Genomic DNA, 20,281 nt, shown 5'->3' on the forward strand with positions numbered 1-20,281 from the left:
TTACTTATTTTAAAGTAGTCAAAACATGGGGAGTGAAATGTCTAGCCATCTAGCGGTGACAATTAGGAACTAAAAATGTCCGCGAATGCAGCGCCATCTAGCGGTAACACATAGGAACTAACCGAGGGGGGTCGACGTAATGGAGCTAGGGCGAGGGGCGCGCGGGGAACAACTCAAAAAATTAAGTCAAAATAGATGGCGCCACTAGCAATTCTCATTTTCAAGGATTAGTTCCTGAATCGCGCCGCTAGATGGCGCCAGTATGTCGCTTTAGACTTTAGAGGGTAATTTTAGTTCTTAGATGCTGCCGCTAGATGGCTAGGCATTTTGAGGTCCATGTTTTGACTACTTTGAATGCTTTTTTTGCAATAAACAAATTTCGTTCGTTTATTCTATTGCAAAGTAAATCATACAGTCTCTGTGAATGTTAATTAATGTAAAAACACTTACGTAATTAATGTATAATGATAAATAAACAACTTTATTGTACTATGTAGTTACAGAATGAATTTTACAGCCTCAATAGCAACGTTTTCTAAATTTTAAATAACATATTAAATGAATAATCGTTTACAGTATTACAATGCTTAATATCAATAGGTATATAAGAATTTAAAATATTCAATTTTGTATAAAATGTTAGTATTATAAAATTTCTATAAAATACAATACTAATTTTATAAATATCAAAAGCGTTTAAAAACAATAGATAAAATCTCTCCAAAAATATTTAACGTTATCGAAAACATTATAATCTTATCAAAACATAAAATATACACATCTCGGAAACAGATTTTCAATATTAACTTCTCAATGAATTTTTAAACATTTCATCAAGTTTAGTGTAGCCTCTCATGCCAACTTTAGCACCAGCTACTTGGCAGCCAAAAGTCACAGCTGCTTGTAAAACAGACTGAGTTATAAATTCTGTATGACTAAATTCTGTACTCTCAATATTATAATTCTTTCTCTCATGCTTTACTTCCTCGTGTGTTTGTGCAACACTCTTTTCAGTTGTCTCTGGTATTTCTGCTTTTATGAAATCAAATTTTGCTTTATTTAAAAAATGTAATACTGCTGCATTGAAAGTATCTCCAGCACCCAAAGTATCCACAACCTTTTGTGGTGGAAAGGCAGGAGACTGCACTGTAATATTATCTGGAGTTCGTGCCATAGCACCTCGATCTCCCCAGGCACAAATCAAAGTTGCTCTAAAAAAAATCACAAGCTCAATGATATATAAATACTACATATATAATTTTTATTTATTCTCCCATTAATATCCCTACCCAGATTTAGCCTCCTCACTAATACTCCTCAATGTCTCACTCATATTGCTATACCCTCTATATAGTGCAAAATCCTTTGATATAAAAACCACATCAGCATAAGGCAACAAATCTAATAGCTCTTCTTTAGGCGATTCTAGTTCCACACTAATTGTAATTGGCATTTGATTGGTACAAGTTTCATTATTCTCAGCTGGTCTATAATTCAACGTATGATTATAATTTTCCACAAACTGCAACATTGACAATACTTCCTTAAAATTCCTGCCTTCAAAATGAATCCAACTATAATCTCCCAGATGCAATTGTTGAAAATTCTTCAGTGTTAACTCTGGTAAGCACGGATTGTGATGCAAAATTGTACGAGTACCAGTGCTCAGACTCAAAACAATAGTAGATATTGGGCATCCAATGCCAGCCACCATAGGGCAATGAGAAAAGTCAATGTTATGTTTCTTCATATCATTTTGCAGGAAGTGTAAGTGCTCCTCTACACTCAGGGTACCAAAAAATTCGCAGGAGCTTCCCAATAAAGAAAGAACTGTGCAAGTGTTTGATGCATTGCCTCCCCTTTGCCACTTGCATTCCAAGGATCTGAAAACAAATCAAGCAAAATATACAGAAAAAAGTGTATAGAACTAGCTTTCATTTTTAATGGATTCAATGAAGGGTTTGTGATTAGTAAAGCGACAGTGACAAGTCTAAACTCAGGCTTCATCGACCAAAATAAAAAAAGCATCAATCACTGTTGATCAACAATAGAGCGAACGAAACACAACATTGCGCAATCGCAGACGAGAGAAGATCTCACCTTTGATCAGAATCTTCCGCCGGATATTGTCTGCATGTCTGCACGATATCCAAACAGGTCAAACCAACGCAAAGAATTTTCTGCTGGCTCGACCCACTTGCAGAAGACGTACCGACGATCTTTCCGTAAAAGCTCGAAATCATATCGCTCGCTGACTCGAACAGTCGAGTCTCATAGCGTTTCTCCGTTTCGACAGGCAAAGAAATTCTAATCGATCAAGTTCACATACTCACCAACGAAATTTCGTATTTTGATAATACGTCCTGTATTTCCGTCTGGATTACACAACTAGCCATCGGTTGAATTATGTTGATATCCGTATATCTCCTGTTTAAGTCTACTCGACCTTTAACACTAGAATCGAAGATATGTCTTAAAAGATAACTTTTAATCCCACTGTTACCTTTCACGCCAAAAATAATGATAAATAAGCTTATCGACAGCTTAAGTTCTTTGCATTCGTTTCTACTTAATTTCTTGAATCTAATCGTGTGAAGCTTTCCTTGTTCCGCAACAGGCGATATCTAAGAAAAGAATGAGGCGAATGTTTTGACGTTCCATGAATGGAAAACGGATTATTTATTCAAACTCGGTTACGTACACTCTATCAATGAAAATGGCGGTAATGTATGATATATCACCTTCACTGCCGACCACTCGTTGGCGCGTGATGACACTTCTCCTACAAGTAACCGCTCACGCGTTATCGCGTTGGATATCCATGTTCAGCTCATGGTGAACTGAATGGCTGGCAATTTAGAAATCGTGCGTTGTTGCAGAGCGGCAGCGAGCGTGATTTGAACCCCTCAGTATCCGGATATCCGTCTGTATTCAAAATACTCGTTATCACTCGAACTTGGCCTGCGTAATTATTCGAATATTTGAACACTCAAAATTTGAATATTCATAAATCTGAGCATCAGGAGAACTATAATCCATTGAGGCTCAAAGTTGCATAAATGCAACATTTCATTCATTTCTCTTTTTAGTGAATTTACATACATCATTGAACTTTGTTTCTTCATGTTAATGTTATAGAAAGGAATTCCAAAGATTCGTTAATATGCTTTTCCTTACTATTTCTTACTATCATTAATGAAAAATACTGAGTAGTATTCAAGTTCCCGCTTTTGGAATACAAGACGATTATAGCGCTAAGCAAACAGTGAAAGATGACAAGATGGCAACGCAAGCGGTCTCGTCGGATGTTACGATAGATTTGATTGTTGGTTGATTAGAATTTTCGAGCACGATATCGGGGAATTTATCGTCTAGAAAAACGCAAATTTTTTCGTTAAATTATAGGAAAATTGTTAGGTAGCTTTTTTGAGCAGACAAATACCCATGTATGCATAAGCGTGGGTTAGCATATCGAAGTTTCGGCGCATAACTATCAGACTTTTTTCGATCAGTAGTATTTGTTTACGTTCGTTTTTAGCTCTTTTATTATCAGATAGAATGGATCCCCGAATACATAGAAGAACAGAGCCAGAAAAGGGACCGGGTGATTTGGTCAGTGTTGTAACCTTAATGATTTCAAATTACATATTTTATGACCAAAGAAAACAAGCATCCGTATCTTTTAGACGTACAAACAGAGTTTTATGACAATTGTTGCTCCAGTATTTTGGAGCAACTTGTAAATAAACTTTGTTTATTTGTAAGCACTTGAATGATTGTTATCATAGAAATTGGGAATAATTAGGCAATCGTATACAATCTTACAGGTAGTTGAATGGTTGAACGAGGCTTCCTTAAGTACTGCAGAGGATGTGAAAGTTGGGAATTTATGTAAAGTACAGGAAATTTTAGTAAATAAAGAACCACAGTTGCTTCCATTGTATTTGGACGAAGCATTGCAATTCTCTTTAGATAGGAGTGCTGAAGTTAGGAAAACTGTTACCAGTTTTATAGACGAAGCAGGGTAATGATCCCAAAGCATACCTTCTCATCATTGCATGAGATTTTTTATTATGTCAGTCTTATTCTCCTTGCAGAGTAAAACAACCAGATATAATTCCAAGGGTAGTTCAAATATTATTAAGATTAGTTTCTGATGAATCATCAGCTGTAGCCAAAAGGGCTCTTAGAGCTAGTGGCAGGATACTGAGAGCAGCATTAAAATGGATAGCCAGTGCCACTACAGTTACTCCAGAGATGGAGGTGGCTTGGAGTGAACTGAGTGCTCTCAAAATTCAAATCATAAATATGATTGACAGTGATAATGATGGGTAAACAAATAATCTTAATTAACATATAAGTTTCCTATATCAATTGACTTCAAGATTACTCATTATATTTGTGTTTCAGTATCAGAACACAAGCTGTGAAATTTCTCGAAGGTGTTGTCTTGATACAAACATATCCTGACCCAGACTCACCAAAAAAACCGGATGATTTTTCCCTAGAAGATATTCCACTAACATTAAAAATAGCTCGTAGGAGAAAATTGGAAGAAGAAGCGAACGACGTGATGGATTTATTAATTAAATTTCACGGATCTCCGCACGTTAGCAGCGTAAATTTAATGACATGTATGGGGTCTTTGGCATTGATTGCAAAAACAAGGCCTCAATTTATGCCCGGTGTGATGCAAGGTGCATAATGTTTGCAAACAAGTAGTATACTTTTACTTAACTTACGACTGAAGGGTTTTAATTTTCAGCTTTGCAAAGGTTACAGCACGATTTGCCTCCGACGTTATCTGATTCGCAAGTAACTAGTGTACAAAAACAATTAAAGTTAACTCTGTTAGGATTAATGAAACATCCAGCTAGTATAGAATTTGCGTCTACCATAGCCAAGCAATTGACGCAGCTTGGAGCAAAAGAGCAGGAAATAATTAAGGCTTATCCGAAACCAGAAGATATTCGTCGGATGAAAAAGCGTCAACAGGTAAATATGTAATTAAGATGACACGTGTCTGCCGTTGACAACATTATTTATCGACAATTTCAACAATTTTAGGAAGCAGCAGCTGCTTCTGCTGCAAAACGTGCTAAAATTGAAACGCCTTTAATACCAGATGATCCAGAAGTTGTACCGACTCCAGTACCTCCTCCAAAATTACCAGAACTAGTTGAACTATCGGAAAGTTTCATCGCTGAAAGATTGAGCGTAGAAATTGCTACAGACTTAGTAATGGATAGTATGGTAGGTTGTATTTTTATGAATATCATGCAGATTACTCCGAATTTTCATTAATTCAATACTTGTCATTAATAGGCATGGGTCCCAGACACAATGACTACAATCTTCCAAAGGGAGTATCAACCTACCTCTACAACTGACATTAACATTCAACGCCAAACAATTGCCAAATTATTAGCGGTACAAATAAAGCAAGCTAAAGCGAAGAAGAAAAAGGATGCTAAAGATGAAGATGCAGTAATGGAAGATTTGATCAAGAATCCTACTATTAGCGTGGCAGAAGCAAAACGAGAACGAAAGCGTGAAAAAGACAGAGAAAAAGAAAAGGAGGCGAAAGCATCTTTGGAGGCTCACGAGAAGTCACTCGTGAAAGCTAGAAATCGTTTGAAAGCTTTAAAATTATCCGAAGTTACAAAGCCTTTGCCAAAAGAAATGAAAGAAAAGATGTTACTTATGGCGGTTAATAGAATTCTTCTTGCTGAGAAGACAGCCGTTTTTGGTGGCGTGGCAGCCATCAGGTAAATAAATTATCAGAATCAGAGTTCACTGTAACTAAAATTTGGCTCATCTTTACGTACTTCCAGGTCGAAAATTCTAACAACTCTAGCTGCGACATTTAATCCATACATCAAGGAAGCAGTATTACGTTATATCACAGATGACATGAGAAATCGTTTGGACTTAGCTTTAGGCTGGTTGTACGAAGAATACGCGTTACTTCAAGGCTTCCAAAGACGGACTTCGCTGTGCACAAAACCTCAAGAAGCTCCACATCAGGCTTATAATTTCCTGCTATGTACCTTGGTGTCAGCGATAGATTTGGTCCAGGGTAAAGATCGTGACACATTATTATCTAGGTAATCAATGAGTTCAACAAAATATCACTCAATATCGAAGCAAATATACATTAACCATTTCCATATTTTTGAGTAGATTATATCTAGAAGCTCCTTTAATCACTGAAGACGCTGTCGAGGCTCTGAAAATGGTCTCTTCCGATGAGACAAGAGGCCTAGCACCGCTACAGTTGTTGAAAGAAATGGTTATTCGCAGACCGACAAAACAGTTAGTTTTCCTGAACGTGTTACTGTGCCATACTGGTCATGAAATCAATGCGGTGAGCGATGAATATATTGACGTTTTTAAAAAATAGACCCAAGTCTTTTCAATACTCATCTTAATTTTTTGTTGGCAAACAGATCAGGGAAGCTGCAATACAGTTGGTCTGCCAGCTTTATAGTCGTCCTGAGTTAAGTAAACTCATAGAAGAGTATGCAGTTCTTTACTTAGGTTTCTTACGACTTCATACTCCACCTGAGATCGTCTTTGGTCAAGACCGAGGCAGGCCACAAATAGAAAATCAGTGGACTGAGTCTACAACGAGAGCTTGCCTTGGATTATACCTAGCTCTGTTGAGCGAACATCAAGATCTAATATTTGAGTTAGTTACAATTCTAGTAGATGCAATCAACGTATACTAAAGCGCAAACTATTATGAACAGTATGTTTTCAGATTGGCGAGAGTTTACACGTCGATGAGCGCGGATGTAAAACGTATTGTCCTTAGATTAGTAGAAGGGCCTGTAAGATCTCTAGGAATGGGAAGCCCACAGCTATTGGCTCTTGTTGAAAATTGTCCTAAAGGAGCAGAGACATTAGTTACAAGAATTATTCATATTCTCACAGAAAAATGTACGTACGCCTATGATTTTCTATTCTGCACATATCCTATTCTGAATATATTGCATCTGTTAATTTTTATTTAGCTGCACCAAGTGCGGAATTAGTGGCAAGAGTACGAGAACTTTACCAAACCAGAGTTTCCGATGTGCGGTTCTTAATACCAGTCCTAAATGGTTTAACGAAAAAGGAAGTCATAGCTGCCCTGCCAAAACTTATAAAATTGAATCCTATTGTTGTCAAAGAGGTAAATACATCTTCGTCAACCTCTGTCGAAAGTATGCAACCCTTCGTTCATCTAATGATTTCATTACAGGTGTTCAACAGACTGTTAGGAACTCACAATAACGATAGTGGCGTTCCTCATACGTCTCCTATCACGCCTGCTGAATTATTAATAGCTCTACATAATATAGATCCAAGTAAAGCGGAACTGAAGACAATTATAAAAGGTATGATGCGTTATTCTGCAAAACTGAATTAACTTTTTGCTAGACGTAGGCATATCTTCGATGATTTTTGGTACATTGCAGCTACTTCTTTGTGCTTTGCGGAAAAGCAAGTATACACACAGGAAACTGTAGCTGTCGTAATGCAACACCTCATGGAAATGACACCACTTCCCACGTTACTGATGCGCACGGTGATACAAAGTTTAGCTCTGTACCCGAGGCTGAGCGGATTCGTTATGAATATACTCCAAAGGTTGATCCTGAAGCAAGTGTGGAAGCAACCGAAAGTTTGGGAGGGTTTCGTGAAGTGCTGTGAACGCACACAACCACAGAGTTTCGCAGTTATTTTGCAACTGCCCCCGACGCAATTGGCTGAAGCATTAAAAATGGCCAGCAACTTGCGAGCCCCTCTACTGGCACATGTCGAAGCCTTTGCTGAAAATCAGGTAACTTTATCATTACTATAGAATATGAATAATTCCTTTGAAAAAGAGAAATTTTATTTATGCGAGAAAATGATGGTACATTTCAGAAAGCGCACATTCCACAATCGATAATGGATGTTATTCAGGGTAAATCACCTTGCGACATGCATGATGAATTTGATATTGTGAGTAAAAATACTTGTATATAAAGAATCGATTTTTATATTACCGTAAAAACAAAATAAATATATGAACTGATCCAAACAGCTTTCCTTGAATTTCTTGCAGGCACCACCTGGTGACTATCCGATCGAACAAAAACCAGATACAATGGATATTGATGTTTCAGAGCCAGCTCCTCCTGGTTTAGATTAGCATAACCTTATCCCGGTATTGGGATCTGTATCGTCATCTACCGATTGTCCCAACTTTAACGAATTCGTATTGTAAATCATAAATTATTTTCCTTTTTCATATATTTCGTGGTAACCTGAAATGTTAGATCCATGTATTTATCAAGTCACGTGCAAAGTGTAGATATTTTTTATTTACTACTTCATTGAAACCTTACTTGATTATAGCGTTTTGATAACTTCTTCACCTATTCTATGATTTTGTAAATAGAAGTTTGCACGTTTGTCAGAGTATGTAAATACATACGTTACTTTCGTGAAAGAGCACAGATCCACAGCAAGACTTTTGGAGACAGACGATTCTGGTTTCTTTTATGTAATATTTTATATTTCACGAGAGATTGAAGAAAATATTGGCAGAGATTTATATTTATAAAAAAAGAATACGAGATACTGTTCGTGAAATATATACAAAATTGTTGATATAAACCGAAATGTTGATATACATTCATAAATTTGTACATAAATTGTACGCAATATCGTTTATGAAAGAAAGTATACTTCATTAAATACGTGAAATAAATATTTTGTCGCGTCACTATTCACAGTTCATGTACATAATCCATTTTTCGATATGAAATGTCATATTTTCTATTTGTTTTGCAAAATACATATGCTTTATATTGCATACATATGTTATTAAAAAAATACTTTACTCGAAACTACGGTCATCCTTTCAGGTATAAGCCTTAAACAGTAAGTATTAGACTGTCTTACATTTAAACTTCAAGTACAAGTGTCAGTCAGACATAAAATAAAATTAGTCGAATATAAAATAGTAGTTTCATATAAATCTGAAATTTTTTTTGTACACGTTCTGTAGTTTACGCGATAATTGCACGATAATCAAATTAAATGAAACTAAATATCACCCAAAATCCACTCCCGTGTCTAGTAAATCACGCAACATAAACGAAGCCTTTTTTGGAAGTATCCTATAAACAAATAGGTAGATTAAAACCAGTTCTCCCAAAACTGTTATCTACACAATAATATCCACTTGCCTAAGAACATGTCCTACATAAAGTAAGTAGCCAGGTACACTGAATTCCGCATAGTTGCGACGAACGCCATTTAAAATTCGTTTAGCGGCTTCGGCGGCAGGCATTGTGCCGAAGTAACTTGGTATTCTTCATGAAAAGTAAAAGAATAAAGTTTTTTGTATAAACAGAACTTTGTTTAATCACTCACCTTAAGCGAATATCTTTAGGAGCTTCAGCACCCAAGATAAATGGATAAACATGGACTAAGGTGATTTTAATATTACTATTTGTATGCCTTAGTTCAGTGTGTAATGATTCAGCTAATCCTTGAATAGCAAATTGTGCAGTTGTTAAAGGAACTCTACTTGGTCCAGAGGCACCACCAGATAAGCCAGCTACAGAAGACAAAACCACTATGTGCCCTTTACCAGCACGCTCCATACAGGGTTGAACTGTCTCTAATAACTAATGGAAAATATTATTCACCAAATTTGCAGGTACTAATATACAAAATATATTGTGCAATAAAGTTACCCAGAAGTGACTAATGACTGTTAAATCAATTGTATGCCTTATTTCTTGCTTATCTTCAATCAGTGCTCTAGGACTAGGTATACTGCAGCAATGAAAAAGCATTGTTACTTCTCCTAGTTCTGATCGAATATTATTCACTGTACGAGCCACCTATTATATTTAATTTCTAATAAGACTAATATATTATCCGCTAGACAATGCAAATGGAATATTCACAAATAATATACTTGCTTTATTTTTATCTGTAACATCACAAGTATATGTTTTAGCCATTCCACAAGTTTGTAAGGCCTTCTGCACAGTAGTTTCACAATTTTCTTTGTCGATATCCACACAGGCAACATTAGCACCTAATTGGCACAAATGTATGGCTAATTCTCTACCTATTCCCCTTCCTGCGCCAACAACCTATCACATTGAAATATCTTGTCAATAAAATAAAATATTTCTAAATTCATATAAATAACCCTATTACCATTGCAACTTCTCTGTGAAGACTTTTTAAAGGTGGAGGTCTAAACGTTCTATATAGTGCAATTAATATAGCAAAGACAATTCCACCTAAAAGTGCTACCACATCTACTATCAGAACAAAAAAACAATAGAGTTTGATTAGCATCTTTGGAGGTCTAAAACTTTTCTTTATACTTTCCTGAAACATAAATTTAAATTTACTCTTAAATTTTCAAGTCATACTTAAAAAGCTACAAAAAAATATGTTACAGAATTTAGATCTAAAAGATAATCTAATCTAATTTTCTGTGGAAAGCCTGACCAAAACTAGATATTAAAAGTTGAAGAATTACTTAACGTGTTCATTCCCATTTTTTTTGCAACAAGCTTACCATTATTTTCTGAACGAAATAATTAGAATTACTTGCGAACCGGCTCGTTTTTCGATGCAATTTGAATCATTTAAGCGCGAGAAAGAACTTTATATTCAATCAAAGTATAGATATATATTTTCTATCAAGTAAACACAGCGAACTTAATGATAACATATCGCATTACCGCCAAAGGAATTTGTTCAAAAATTGTACTGCTCCAATGCAATATTTCATAACAGAAATACAATTAAGGAATACAAAATTCCACAAAAATGAGCAAAATTCTAAGTTCTAAAAATACCTACCACACAATTTTTCAAATTCAATACAGTTTTTTAAATTCTTTTGTTCCAAATCCTAAATCTTAGTTCGTAAACCGCCTTTATCATCCTCTTTCGATCTCTTGACGACATATGTATATACACATGTGAGTTGTGCTGACATCTTTAAAGGGAGAACAGTAATTGTGTATTTTAGTTCCAACAAAAATTATTCAAAATGTGGTACGAGATTCTGCCATGTGTAGGTATAATGGCAACTTGTTTGTCATTACCACAAATACTTCAATATTATGGGAATTCATGGGTGTTTGGAAATGTAAGTACTTTTTGTATCCTAACCTATAAGATCGGGTGTTTGCGTAATAATTGTCTTCCCATCTTTTCTGTTTTCTAGAATCATTCTGTGTTTGTGTTGTCAGTTATACGGTCATTCAGTTCCAGTCATTTAATTGTTTACTAAACAATGAATCTTTCTTTATTTTCTTGTTATAGCCAATGCGCAGAAATTTGAATTCGTCGTGGGATTCAATGATGTTTGAAAGAGATGAGAGAATATCTAATGGTGCTCCTTGGAAAACAGTGGTAAGATTCTTTCAAAAATTCTTTCAAACAACTGAAATCATATCTAATCCCTTAATTGGGCGAGATATTAAATTCAGTCATATTTGTACTGAAATTGAAGTAATTTTCCAATTAAGAGGTTACTGATTGTTACGTTTTGTACTACATACATGTAGTTAATTATTGGAAAAATATATCTAACTCTCTCTATAATATTTATTATTTCTAGGGTTTGGAGAACATTCCTGACAAATAAAATCATCAATTTGCATAAGAACTGCTAGCTAAATTAGCATATAACTGTAAATAATATATAAAATATAAAACTATATAATATCCTTTATGACATTATTTTTCAATAATCCCAGTCTATTCGAGTTAAAAATTTCTTTTTTTCCGCGCAAATTTTTTCGTACTCATTGTTCTTCCTAATTTTCCAATACGCTCTACGTACACCTTCACGCACCGAAATTCGCATTCACGTGAAATCCACGCGGCACTCGCAATAGGCAGAAAGAGAGAGAGAGAGAGGGAGCATTTTAAAAGGAAAAGGAGCTCCAGATGTTCCGGATGGCGTGATATTCTTTGTTTTCACGCCATTATAGTTCTGAACCCCTCGAAAATATATAAGATCGCCCCGTATGCGTAGACACGGAGATAACGAACAATAGGCAGCCGAGGGGGACAGGCCTTTGAACCAGGGAACATAAAGGGCGTTACAGGTATACACGTGCATGCTTTCTTTTTAGAATCGTTGATAAAAAGACAGAAGTTAATGTACAGATTACCTTGGGATTAATTAAGCCGTTGCGTGAGGGCGGTACAGGTATTTTTCTAAATTTCCAATTCCATGCCTCTATTTCGGGAAACTAGGAACTGGATTCGAAATTAATAAAAAGTCTGATACGCACAGAGAAAAAATTGAGAAGGGAACACAAATGACTGGTTTCTTTAAATTTCGTAGAAACTTCTTGAGTATGCCATGAGTCAAAGCACAATAAAATTGCAATTAATCTCAGACTTTTTAGATATGAAATGTTTACAGGAAAGGTGATACTGTATCGAAACAATCATTTTCGTTTGATAAAATTGACGATGATGACATTATTGAATAATCGACGAGATTGTTACTTTGAGAATTGTTATCGTCGCTGATACTAGAGAAGTACTATTTCAAATACCAATGCACCGTGTATATTAAAAACACTTTGAAGACCAGGTATATAAATACAGGGTGTCTCATTTTGATCTTATCACGAGATTATCTTCCTAAATATCGTTATTCAAAAAGTAAGTTTTGAACGAAGCTCACTCTATTTTTTTATAAAAAAATACTTTTTGAAATAAAGTAAGCTTGACATGAGATATTTCTTCGAGTAACGAAGAGTTGAAGAGAATCTTGAGAGAGGATATAATGTGACACCCTGTATGCACACGAAATTCTAACGGATCTTAAAACGTTTCCTTTGCGGCCGGTACTGCAGATCCGGTTGAACTGAAACAGGATTTATCGATCCAGCTATTCACCTTCCCTTTCAGAGCGTTACCTGAGGCACCCATCCAATCGGGGCGAAGAGACCTTTTTGTTTCGAAAAATTCTCTGTCAGGCAATAAACCGTAGCCCATAAATTATTAAAAATAATTCCTCAGGTAGTGGACCTTTTCCTAATTCCCCTATGTTGCACAGTTAGCTAACATGAAATTGCGTCACTTCATTTTAAACGAGAATTCTGAAAGCAGAAACAGTGTGTAGGTACTTCCCAGATAACACAATAATCAACTATTAAATATCTCCAAATCGTGACAAGTGAAACTCCTTATATATTGCACAATAGATATATAAAAAAACTGATTTATCGTCAACGTTAATTTCATCCAACTGTAACGTATTTACCATTTAATTTCGTCCAACTGTAACGTACCATTATTCACTAAAATTTAACTATTATCTACGATCTGTGAGAGCATCCTCAATTTGAACTCCTGCTATTAGAGAACAGAGAAATCGATATTACACTAATTTTTTAATTAAATGAGAAAACCCGTTGGAATAAAAAACGACAGAAAAAAAATGTAGATAAAAGGAAAAAAACAGGGAACTAAAAATAAAACAAAATAAAACAAACTAGATTAAACTAAAACCGACCTAAATAATGATATTAACAAATAAAACTGAACACTTAATAGCCTGCGGATTATTATGCAAATTCCCCTATTATCATACACAAAATCGGAAAAATAGAACCTAATTAGATACTTCTTTCACGTTCTAAACGTTATAAAGTATACTCATCTTTCAATAATTTCTACATTTTTCTATCTTATACAGATTCTACATCATTTGCATATTAAAATTTCCTATAAATGCATAAAGATCCACAGTCCAATAATTAAGAATTAATATAGATAGCATACGAATAATCGCTCTATCCTATACCCCATGGCGGAGCTTTAAATCGTTCTTCGGTCTCGGCGAAGCGGTCTCGCAGTCGAGTGCGAGACATCGTCGCAGCAGCGTCGCGTTTCATGAGCTCCCGATCGCTCGTCATAATTTCTCTCCGATTTCCTTTCCCTTTTCTCTCTTCACTCCACACAGAACCATCTAAAACCACAATCCTACACAAACCAATTCCTCACCACCTACACACATCACTTACAAAGAATCCCTCACTCTAAACACGCGGGAAAAAAACGTTTCGCATTACAATCGCGTCTACAGCTTCCCGAGGACCACACGCTTATGGGAGTAAGCGTCTCTTCAAGAGAACGAGGGAGAGCCAGGACTTCGGCTCCTTAAACAACACACGCGTGACTCTAGCACCGCAACAAGTTCCTCGGAATATACGCAACCACATTTCTCTCTGTGCTACCTTTTCCTGCATCGCGTTATTGTTTCTCTGGAAAGGGAGAATTCGTAATACAATTCCGCTAGAAAGAGAAAGAAAGTAGTTAAACATTCGGTGTGTATACGTTTACGTTGAGTGTATCGACGAAAGTTTCTCCTGCTGTTAACTTGGTCATGTGAGAACAATAAACCCGTTCGTGCAGCTTCGGAGGAACTGTTTCTGGGAAACCGTATTAACGATGTAGCGAAACCTGTTCGCTGTTGAGGGAAAGGATACGCTGCTCCGATGATCGTTCGTTCGGTCGCGCACTGTGCGAGCCGATCTGCAAACGATGGAATGAAAAAGTACTCGAAAATTCGACGCTTACAAGATTCTGCGTTGTAGAACATTTTTGGAGTGAGAAAACGTTGCGGACGATCGAGAATTCGACGCGGACCATGCGGCGATACTGGGCCGTTTTTCAAGGATGCAGTGCTGAGAAGATAGGTAAGTCAGTGGCGAAAATTGGCACTTTGGCTACTTTTCGATCGACGCTTTACATTTACCGCGTGAATCGTAGATATGTGTTCATTTCCCTCGTTCGTTTTTTCATGGGAACTACGTGTAGTCGAACAGGTGATCTCTATATAACGCAGTGGCTCGTTGAGTTTCTGAAAATTGCTGCATTATACAAATTTATGGTTTGTAAAATTAGAGCAGGGTTTCTCAACCTCTTATGGTTTATGGATTCCTTTCGAACGTCGGCTATATCCATGGTACTTTTCTTTGTTTCTTTTTTCCCTACCCCCATCTTTTTTGCTTGTTCCTGTGTTCTTATTTTTCACGTGACCCCGAAAATTCGGTGTCAGAAACCCTAGAGACTTTATCGTCTTCTGACCTAGAGAATAAACAATGTTGCTGAAGATTACTGTACCCCTAAGAAAATTAATCTTTACTGTTATATTTTTGTTGCTCTAAGGTAAAATGGCTTAAGTGGCGTGTCTTTGTTTTCGAAATATTGGTGTATGAAGTTTTCAGCTTTGGCTACCATGAATTTGTAGTTTCATCAAAGCTTTATTTTTCAGTGAAAAATGTTTGTAAATATTTGAAAATTTGAATATTTAAATATTCGAAAATTTGAATGTTGAAAATTTGAATATTTAAATATTCGAAAATTTGAATGTTGAAAATTTGAATATTTAAATATTTGAATGTTTGAAAATTTGAATATTTAAATATTTGAAAATTTGAATATTTGAAAATTTTTCTTTTAAAATCCTTTCCTCTTTCTGAAATTATAAATTCTATACTTTAGATCTCAACTCAGATTCTTCAAAAATATTACATACATGAATCATTTTGCTTTATAGCCACAGATTTAATCACTGAGACACACACTACTATTTTCTCACAATCATTTTTCATTTCCCGCAATATTTCCCTTGTTCCTTGCACAGTTACTCAAAACATCTAGGTTAGAAATCAAAATCATATTAGCATTCAAGTATTAATGATCACCGTATGAAGAACGACGCGTCTTGTTCCGACGCAGAAAGCAATTGCGACTTGTTTCCCGAAAAATCGATCGCGCCCGACTCCTCCAAGCATCGATGTAGCCTGTTTCGCCACCAAAAGCAACTTCTGTCCCTGCAATCTTTTCGCTCTTCCATTTGCATACGACCGTCAATGAAAAAAATGCGTTTTAACCGTGAATACGACGCGTAAAATGTTGACTGATATTTTCGGCCCAAGGTCGGCGAGTTCTTAAACGTTTCAGTCCGCCAGTCACTCGGCAGTTGCCGCGCAATTAACGAATTACCTTTCCTCACTTGGCAAAAAGTTATCCCCTGCTTTTCATCCATCTTGCAAAGATCCTCCGTGTCAAACGTTCGAATTTCGTCGCAAAATGTTCGCGAACGTTTCACGGAACGGATTTTTGCAAGGGCAGCAGGTGATATCAGATTATAGAGTTCGAATTGCTTCACCTTGGAAACGGCGCGAGAGAATCATGCTCGCAACGTGCTATCGGTTCGAAGAGCGTTAATCTTCGTTGCTTGAGAACGTTGATAAATTGCCCTCTTGTCGGCGGGTTTTGTACTAGCGCAGCGTTGTTTTTTTTCAGCCGTTTGTTAGGCAAACACAGTTTTTCATCTAAATAAATATATGTATAGGAATTGAGCGCAGTGAAAATGGGATTGGCCGACGCGGATGCTAATAGCTTATCCGCCTTATCCTCTGATAATCGTATGGCCCTCGATAATTAAAAAAGAATTAATACAAAAATGTACGTATATCTATACGTGTACTGAGATGCCTGTTTTTAATTTGAGTTTTCAGGATATTATTCGCAAGAAGATAGATGAAAATTTAAATATTTAAGAACTGGATTAATTTGAGAGTTTGAATATTTAAATATTTCCTGACAATAGCCAGGTACTTTGGTACTACTCTTATCTCTCTATACTTTTTATGGCCTCCTTGGCCCGAATTTCGTTTCAAAATATTTTCTCATATACTACAAGGGATATTAAAATGCTGAAGGTTCACAGATTTTCCAAACGCCACGTTGTTATGGGACTAAGTCTTCTGAAGGATTTCCCAGCGATGAACAATGGCTTATGGCACAGACCGTAGCAGTACAGCTTAGCGATCGCGCGTTCGAGCATTTAGAACCCATCGAATTTACGGCTTTTCCAAAATCCTGGTACGCCCGAACGCTCGGCCAGCTTCGTTACTGGTTTAACGGCGCTGGTCGGTTATAATTGCAACAAACTCCGTTTACCGTCTAAATATATGCTTGCCACTGAGGTTGAGGCTGATGGAATTAACGCTGAAACCAGGTTGACGTACAACACTGACTCGCTATAAGCTCATTACTTGGGACTACGACTCTACAAGCTGTAGGATTTTCCCAATTTAAAAGGAGGGGAGGAAAAGAGTTTCCTCGGTGGAAGAGCATTTGATCCTGAAACAGTCGAAACGATCAGCGCTTCTGGATTCTACCTTGCTCTCCAGCTTCACATTTGTATTTGAAATGTCACGAGTGAAAGGTCGATCAAAGACTGGCTTTTACAATACCAATTGTACGGACTGCAGCAGATTGTAAAGGGACCTGTATCGATTGCGCATATTCGAGACAGACAACGACTCTCCAGTGATAAGCAATTATCAAAAATATGTCAGTAACAGTACACCTGGGATCCTTACACGAAGTTGCTCTTCCCTTTCCCTGAAACACAATATAATTTATGTAATATATTTCTATAATAAATATTGAAATTTTCTATATTTTAATATTAGCTCGTACGAGTTTAAGCAAAGTGGTTCATTAGAACTGCTTGATAATTCCCCAATAACAAATAATACTCTAATATGTACATAGGAAATATCCATGGATAACTCTGAGAGACAAATAAACTGAGAAGTTATGAATCCTTTCTACACTGTTTTCAATCAGTTTTCATAATGAAATTCTATTAATCTCATCCTATATTGCGTTGTGAAACTGGTCATCAAGCCAGCTGAAAATTCATATATCAGAATTGAATTTTCCTCATCGCCAGACACAGCCAGAGATTTCTAGATTCGAACCCCATATACAGAGTGGACTTGCAGAGCGTACCAAAATAATTCCGACAGAAGCTATTAGTTTCCTTCTAACGTCGAGATCGATTGTAGCAAAATTCTGAGGGCCACCGAGGGCGATTGCTACGCACCACACGTGCCGCAGGCCTTGTTCACGTATTTAAACGCATAATTAAGTGACGTTGCATCACGGGTAAATGCAATAATCCTTGTGCGTTGGTCGGTTTCCCATTCGCGGAGGGCGCCAGGGAATAATTGCTTTCGGTTCGTTGTGCAACGCGATAGGCACGCGTTCTACACTCTTTTGTCTCTTGCGCCGCTGCTGGAAGGCATGCTTTTCCTTCTGGGAACACTGTTTCTGGTTTGAACCGCGATCCAAACCGTTCGTTCGTTCTTGGAATCGGTATGCTCGGGATTGGAGAGTTACGAATGTTTTTTCACTGAAAGATACATTTCTTGGCTACAGAAGTGTCCAATAAAATTGTGAAAAATCGTTCTTAGACAGAATAAAAAATAAAATTGAAAAAAGTAAGATCATGAAATCGTCAAGGACTTCTTTATCTATTTTTTTTCTTAATTCTTGAATTTGTAAGTTTCCTGCGAGCCTCTGGTTGTATGTTTTAACCCCTTAAGAGGGTCTTCTACAAGTAGTCTGCACTCCTACAGCAGATTTTATCTGTACTCTGAAAAATACAGCATAATTATATTGCTAACAGACTGACTCGCTATCTCCAAGCACTCAGATAACTCCCTTTTTTCTCGCACGTTTTATCCCGTCTTCAAGTGTTTCACAAGCGCTCGATGAAATCTCGTGTACATCCTTTCACGGTCAAATGACAAATCATCATTAAAATTACCATCCTGTCGTCGTGATGTAGCTCGCGAGGTGAAGCACGCCTCGAATTACCATGCACTATCGTTTCATCGGCAGAGATATCCAAGTAAGGTAGGCAGGAATTAAAGATCGGCGAGGATCGAGCGCTTTGGTTACAGAGATCGCCATTAGAGGAAGAGGCTCCTCTCTGCAAAATCGTGTTCTCGTTCGCTTGCGCTTCTTTTGAACGAAGTACCATTGCTAGTCGATGAATATATGATTAGTACTTGTTCCAAGGCTGTCGGTGGTATCTATGGAACGCAATCGTGAACGCAGCGATAAGTTCTGCTAAGACGATCTATGGTCGGCGAAATGTGAAAGAGAATCTGCGACGTCTGACGTTTTCGCCAGCTGTTTAATTATCGCTCGAGAATAAAATTCTGAGTACTGCCGTTTTGCTCGCAATCGATTCATCGATTCGTTTAACACGTTGACTGCCATGTCAGTTGCACGTCGATGGTAGTTTTTAGATGATTCTGAATAAATTATAAACGATAATGGTGGAGAGAATTTTAGTGACAGTAAAAGAATTTTTTAAGGTTGAATTACTGCCAAAGTGATTAGTGAATTTAACGTGGCAGTCAACGTGTTAATATACAGTGGCGGGACTTGAAATACCTTGAGAGAAATATGGAGGAATCTCTTTTTCCTTTTTCTCCTGACTGGAAACTCGAGGACCGTCTTAGAATCGCAATTTCCTTGATGAAGCTAAAAGCAATTTCTTTATAAAAGTATTTTCAATCATTAGGGGAATTAAATTAGTAGATTCAGTTTACTAGACTGTGGATACTTGTGCGAATTCTTATTTTTATAAACACAATTAAAGAAGTTCGACCTAACTGGATATTATTTTCACTTTCCTAATATTTTAATTCTAAGGTGCATGTAATTTTTAATATTTTATACTTTTTTGCATTTTGAAATGCACAAAAATCCACAGTTTAGAAATTCGCTATCGCTTGAATTGAGTACCTTCTAAAACTCTGATTTTGAATTATTTGGACGCAACACGTGGGTCGACTTGAAATCGATTCTCCTAACGCAAGCTCTGTTATTGAAGTCTACTAGAGTCTGAAAAGTTTAGATAAACTCTGTTCTCTCTAAATGCTACGTTTATAGCCGATGAAATAGGGGAACGTTTGTGATCGCATAATTCAAGCTATTGATTCAGTGGACTCGATTAACTTCGAACATTTCAATCGTCTTGTTCTTAGAAACAGATGAAAGAAGAACAAATGAAATCCAGATTTTCCAAGAACTTGGAAAAAGTGTTAATATAAGCGGAAGAACGAGACGAGTTTGATTTCTTCCAGGCTGCTTAAATTTAGCCCACGAGTGTCCTTCGATTTAATTCGTTCATCTTGACCCAAAAACCATTCTGTCCTCGTGAAACTGCGCCCACGGCGAACAGGTTGCACGGCGAATTGGATCGCTATTTCTTTCGAACTGTCTTCCTTTTTAGATCACCGTTTCTTAAGTTTTCTTAGTCTATCGCCTTTCTTCTGTTAACTCTTTGACATAATCTCTAAAATTAAATGATTTCGAAATCACCCTCCTAAAAGGATAACAAATTTATCTGGGTCTTACATCA

At 36.7% G+C, this 20,281-nt stretch overlaps 5 protein-coding genes and 2 long non-coding RNA genes across 10 annotated transcripts; 3 read left to right on the forward strand and 4 right to left on the reverse strand.

Moving 5' to 3' along the window:
• Positions 1-485: 485 nt before the first annotated feature.
• LOC143184611 (ketohexokinase) lies at positions 486-2,316 on the reverse strand. The gene is made up of 3 exons (XM_076386967.1): positions 2,101-2,316; positions 1,290-1,883; positions 486-1,211 (listed from the first exon to the last, which is right to left on the reverse strand). Exons 1-3 carry the CDS (start codon positions 2,241-2,243, stop codon positions 803-805), a joined length of 1,146 nt encoding a protein of 381 aa, XP_076243082.1. The 5' UTR covers positions 2,244-2,316; the 3' UTR covers positions 486-802.
• A 972-nt stretch (positions 2,317-3,288) lies between these two features.
• Sym (symplekin scaffold protein) lies at positions 3,289-8,604 on the forward strand. 2 transcript variants are annotated; one of them, XM_076386964.1, is made up of 16 exons: positions 3,289-3,612; positions 3,828-4,024; positions 4,098-4,331; positions 4,411-4,697; positions 4,766-4,995; positions 5,068-5,253; positions 5,326-5,768; positions 5,835-6,107; positions 6,184-6,367; positions 6,450-6,691; positions 6,764-6,942; positions 7,017-7,177; positions 7,247-7,382; positions 7,464-7,828; positions 7,915-7,992; positions 8,075-8,604. In XM_076386964.1, exons 1-16 carry the CDS (start codon positions 3,559-3,561, stop codon positions 8,180-8,182), a joined length of 3,357 nt encoding a protein of 1,118 aa, XP_076243079.1. In that variant the 5' UTR covers positions 3,289-3,558; the 3' UTR covers positions 8,183-8,604. The 2 variants fall into 2 exon arrangements, with proteins under 2 accessions (XP_076243079.1, XP_076243081.1); XM_076386966.1 differs by having other exon boundaries at positions 8,096-8,604.
• A 97-nt stretch (positions 8,605-8,701) lies between these two features.
• Positions 8,702-10,716, reverse strand: LOC143184612 (17-beta-hydroxysteroid dehydrogenase 13). Its single transcript, XM_076386968.1, has 7 exons — positions 10,583-10,716; positions 10,213-10,389; positions 9,969-10,145; positions 9,738-9,887; positions 9,412-9,668; positions 9,225-9,350; positions 8,702-9,155 (listed from the first exon to the last, which is right to left on the reverse strand). Exons 1-7 carry the CDS (start codon positions 10,583-10,585, stop codon positions 9,089-9,091), a joined length of 957 nt encoding a protein of 318 aa, XP_076243083.1. The 5' UTR covers positions 10,586-10,716; the 3' UTR covers positions 8,702-9,088.
• Positions 10,717-10,994: 278 nt separating this feature from the next.
• LOC143184637 (NADH dehydrogenase [ubiquinone] 1 alpha subcomplex subunit 1-like) lies at positions 10,995-11,749 on the forward strand. Its single transcript, XM_076387013.1, has 3 exons — positions 10,995-11,161; positions 11,338-11,427; positions 11,636-11,749. Exons 1-3 carry the CDS (start codon positions 11,063-11,065, stop codon positions 11,660-11,662), a joined length of 216 nt encoding a protein of 71 aa, XP_076243128.1. The 5' UTR covers positions 10,995-11,062; the 3' UTR covers positions 11,663-11,749.
• A 2,039-nt stretch (positions 11,750-13,788) lies between these two features.
• Positions 13,789-17,662, forward strand: LOC143184854 (uncharacterized). Of its 3 annotated transcripts, none has more exons than XR_013002831.1 (3): positions 13,789-14,738; positions 16,773-16,935; positions 17,040-17,662. It is a non-coding gene; the product is annotated as an uncharacterized LOC143184854 (long non-coding RNA). The 3 variants fall into 3 exon arrangements; XR_013002832.1 differs by having other exon boundaries at positions 17,072-17,662; XR_013002830.1 differs by having other exon boundaries at positions 16,773-17,662.
• Positions 14,239-16,897, reverse strand: LOC143185133 (uncharacterized). The gene is made up of 5 exons (XM_076387867.1): positions 16,779-16,897; positions 14,917-15,064; positions 14,798-14,874; positions 14,377-14,726; positions 14,239-14,303 (listed from the first exon to the last, which is right to left on the reverse strand). The coding sequence occupies exons 1-5, from the start codon at positions 16,895-16,897 to the stop codon at positions 14,293-14,295; spliced, it is 705 nt and encodes a 234-aa protein (XP_076243982.1). The 3' UTR covers positions 14,239-14,292.
• Positions 17,663-17,888: 226 nt separating the features above from the next.
• LOC143184852 (uncharacterized) lies at positions 17,889-19,768 on the reverse strand. The gene is made up of 3 exons (XR_013002829.1): positions 19,663-19,768; positions 19,309-19,398; positions 17,889-18,891 (listed from the first exon to the last, which is right to left on the reverse strand). It is a non-coding gene; the product is annotated as an uncharacterized LOC143184852 (long non-coding RNA).
• Positions 19,769-20,281: the final 513 nt, after the last annotated feature.

Source organism: Calliopsis andreniformis, chromosome 10 (assembly GCF_051401765.1).
Source record: "Calliopsis andreniformis isolate RMS-2024a chromosome 10, iyCalAndr_principal, whole genome shotgun sequence".
Taxonomy (NCBI): Eukaryota; Metazoa; Arthropoda; class Insecta; order Hymenoptera; family Andrenidae; genus Calliopsis; species Calliopsis andreniformis.

Coding starts and splice junctions, on each gene's coding strand:
- Sym (XM_076386964.1), top strand. CDS start 3,559: ATGGATCCCCGAATACATAGAAGAACAGAGCCAGAAAAGGGACCGGGT. Junction 6,108..6,183: donor CGTGACACATTATTATCTAG/GTAATCAATGAG, acceptor ATTTTTGAGTAG/ATTATATCTAGAAGCTCCTT. Junction 7,178..7,246: donor ATCCTATTGTTGTCAAAGAG/GTAAATACATCT, acceptor ATTTCATTACAG/GTGTTCAACAGACTGTTAGG.
- LOC143184612 (XM_076386968.1), bottom strand. Junction 9,669..9,737: donor CAGTCATTAGTCACTTCTGG/GTAACTTTATTG, acceptor ATTTTCCATTAG/TTATTAGAGACAGTTCAACC. Junction 9,351..9,411: donor CCTAAAGATATTCGCTTAAG/GTGAGTGATTAA, acceptor CTTTTCATGAAG/AATACCAAGTTACTTCGGCA.
- LOC143184611 (XM_076386967.1), bottom strand. CDS start 2,243: ATGATTTCGAGCTTTTACGGAAAGATCGTCGGTACGTCTTCTGCAAGT. Junction 1,884..2,100: donor GCGGAAGATTCTGATCAAAG/GTGAGATCTTCT, acceptor ATTTGTTTTCAG/ATCCTTGGAATGCAAGTGGC. Junction 1,212..1,289: donor AGTGAGGAGGCTAAATCTGG/GTAGGGATATTA, acceptor GATTTTTTTTAG/AGCAACTTTGATTTGTGCCT.
- LOC143185133 (XM_076387867.1), bottom strand. CDS start 16,897: ATGCTCGAACGCGCGATCGCTAAGCTGTACTGCTACGGTCTGTGCCAT. Junction 15,065..16,778: donor ACGTGGCGTTTGGAAAATCT/GTGAACCTTCAG, acceptor GTGAAAAATAAG/AACACAGGAACAAGCAAAAA. Junction 14,727..14,797: donor ACATATCTACGATTCACGCG/GTAAATGTAAAG, acceptor CTATCTTCTCAG/CACTGCATCCTTGAAAAACG.
- LOC143184637 (XM_076387013.1), top strand. CDS start 11,063: ATGTGGTACGAGATTCTGCCATGTGTAGGTATAATGGCAACTTGTTTG. Junction 11,162..11,337: donor ATTCATGGGTGTTTGGAAAT/GTAAGTACTTTT, acceptor TTCTTGTTATAG/CCAATGCGCAGAAATTTGAA. Junction 11,428..11,635: donor GTGCTCCTTGGAAAACAGTG/GTAAGATTCTTT, acceptor TATTATTTCTAG/GGTTTGGAGAACATTCCTGA.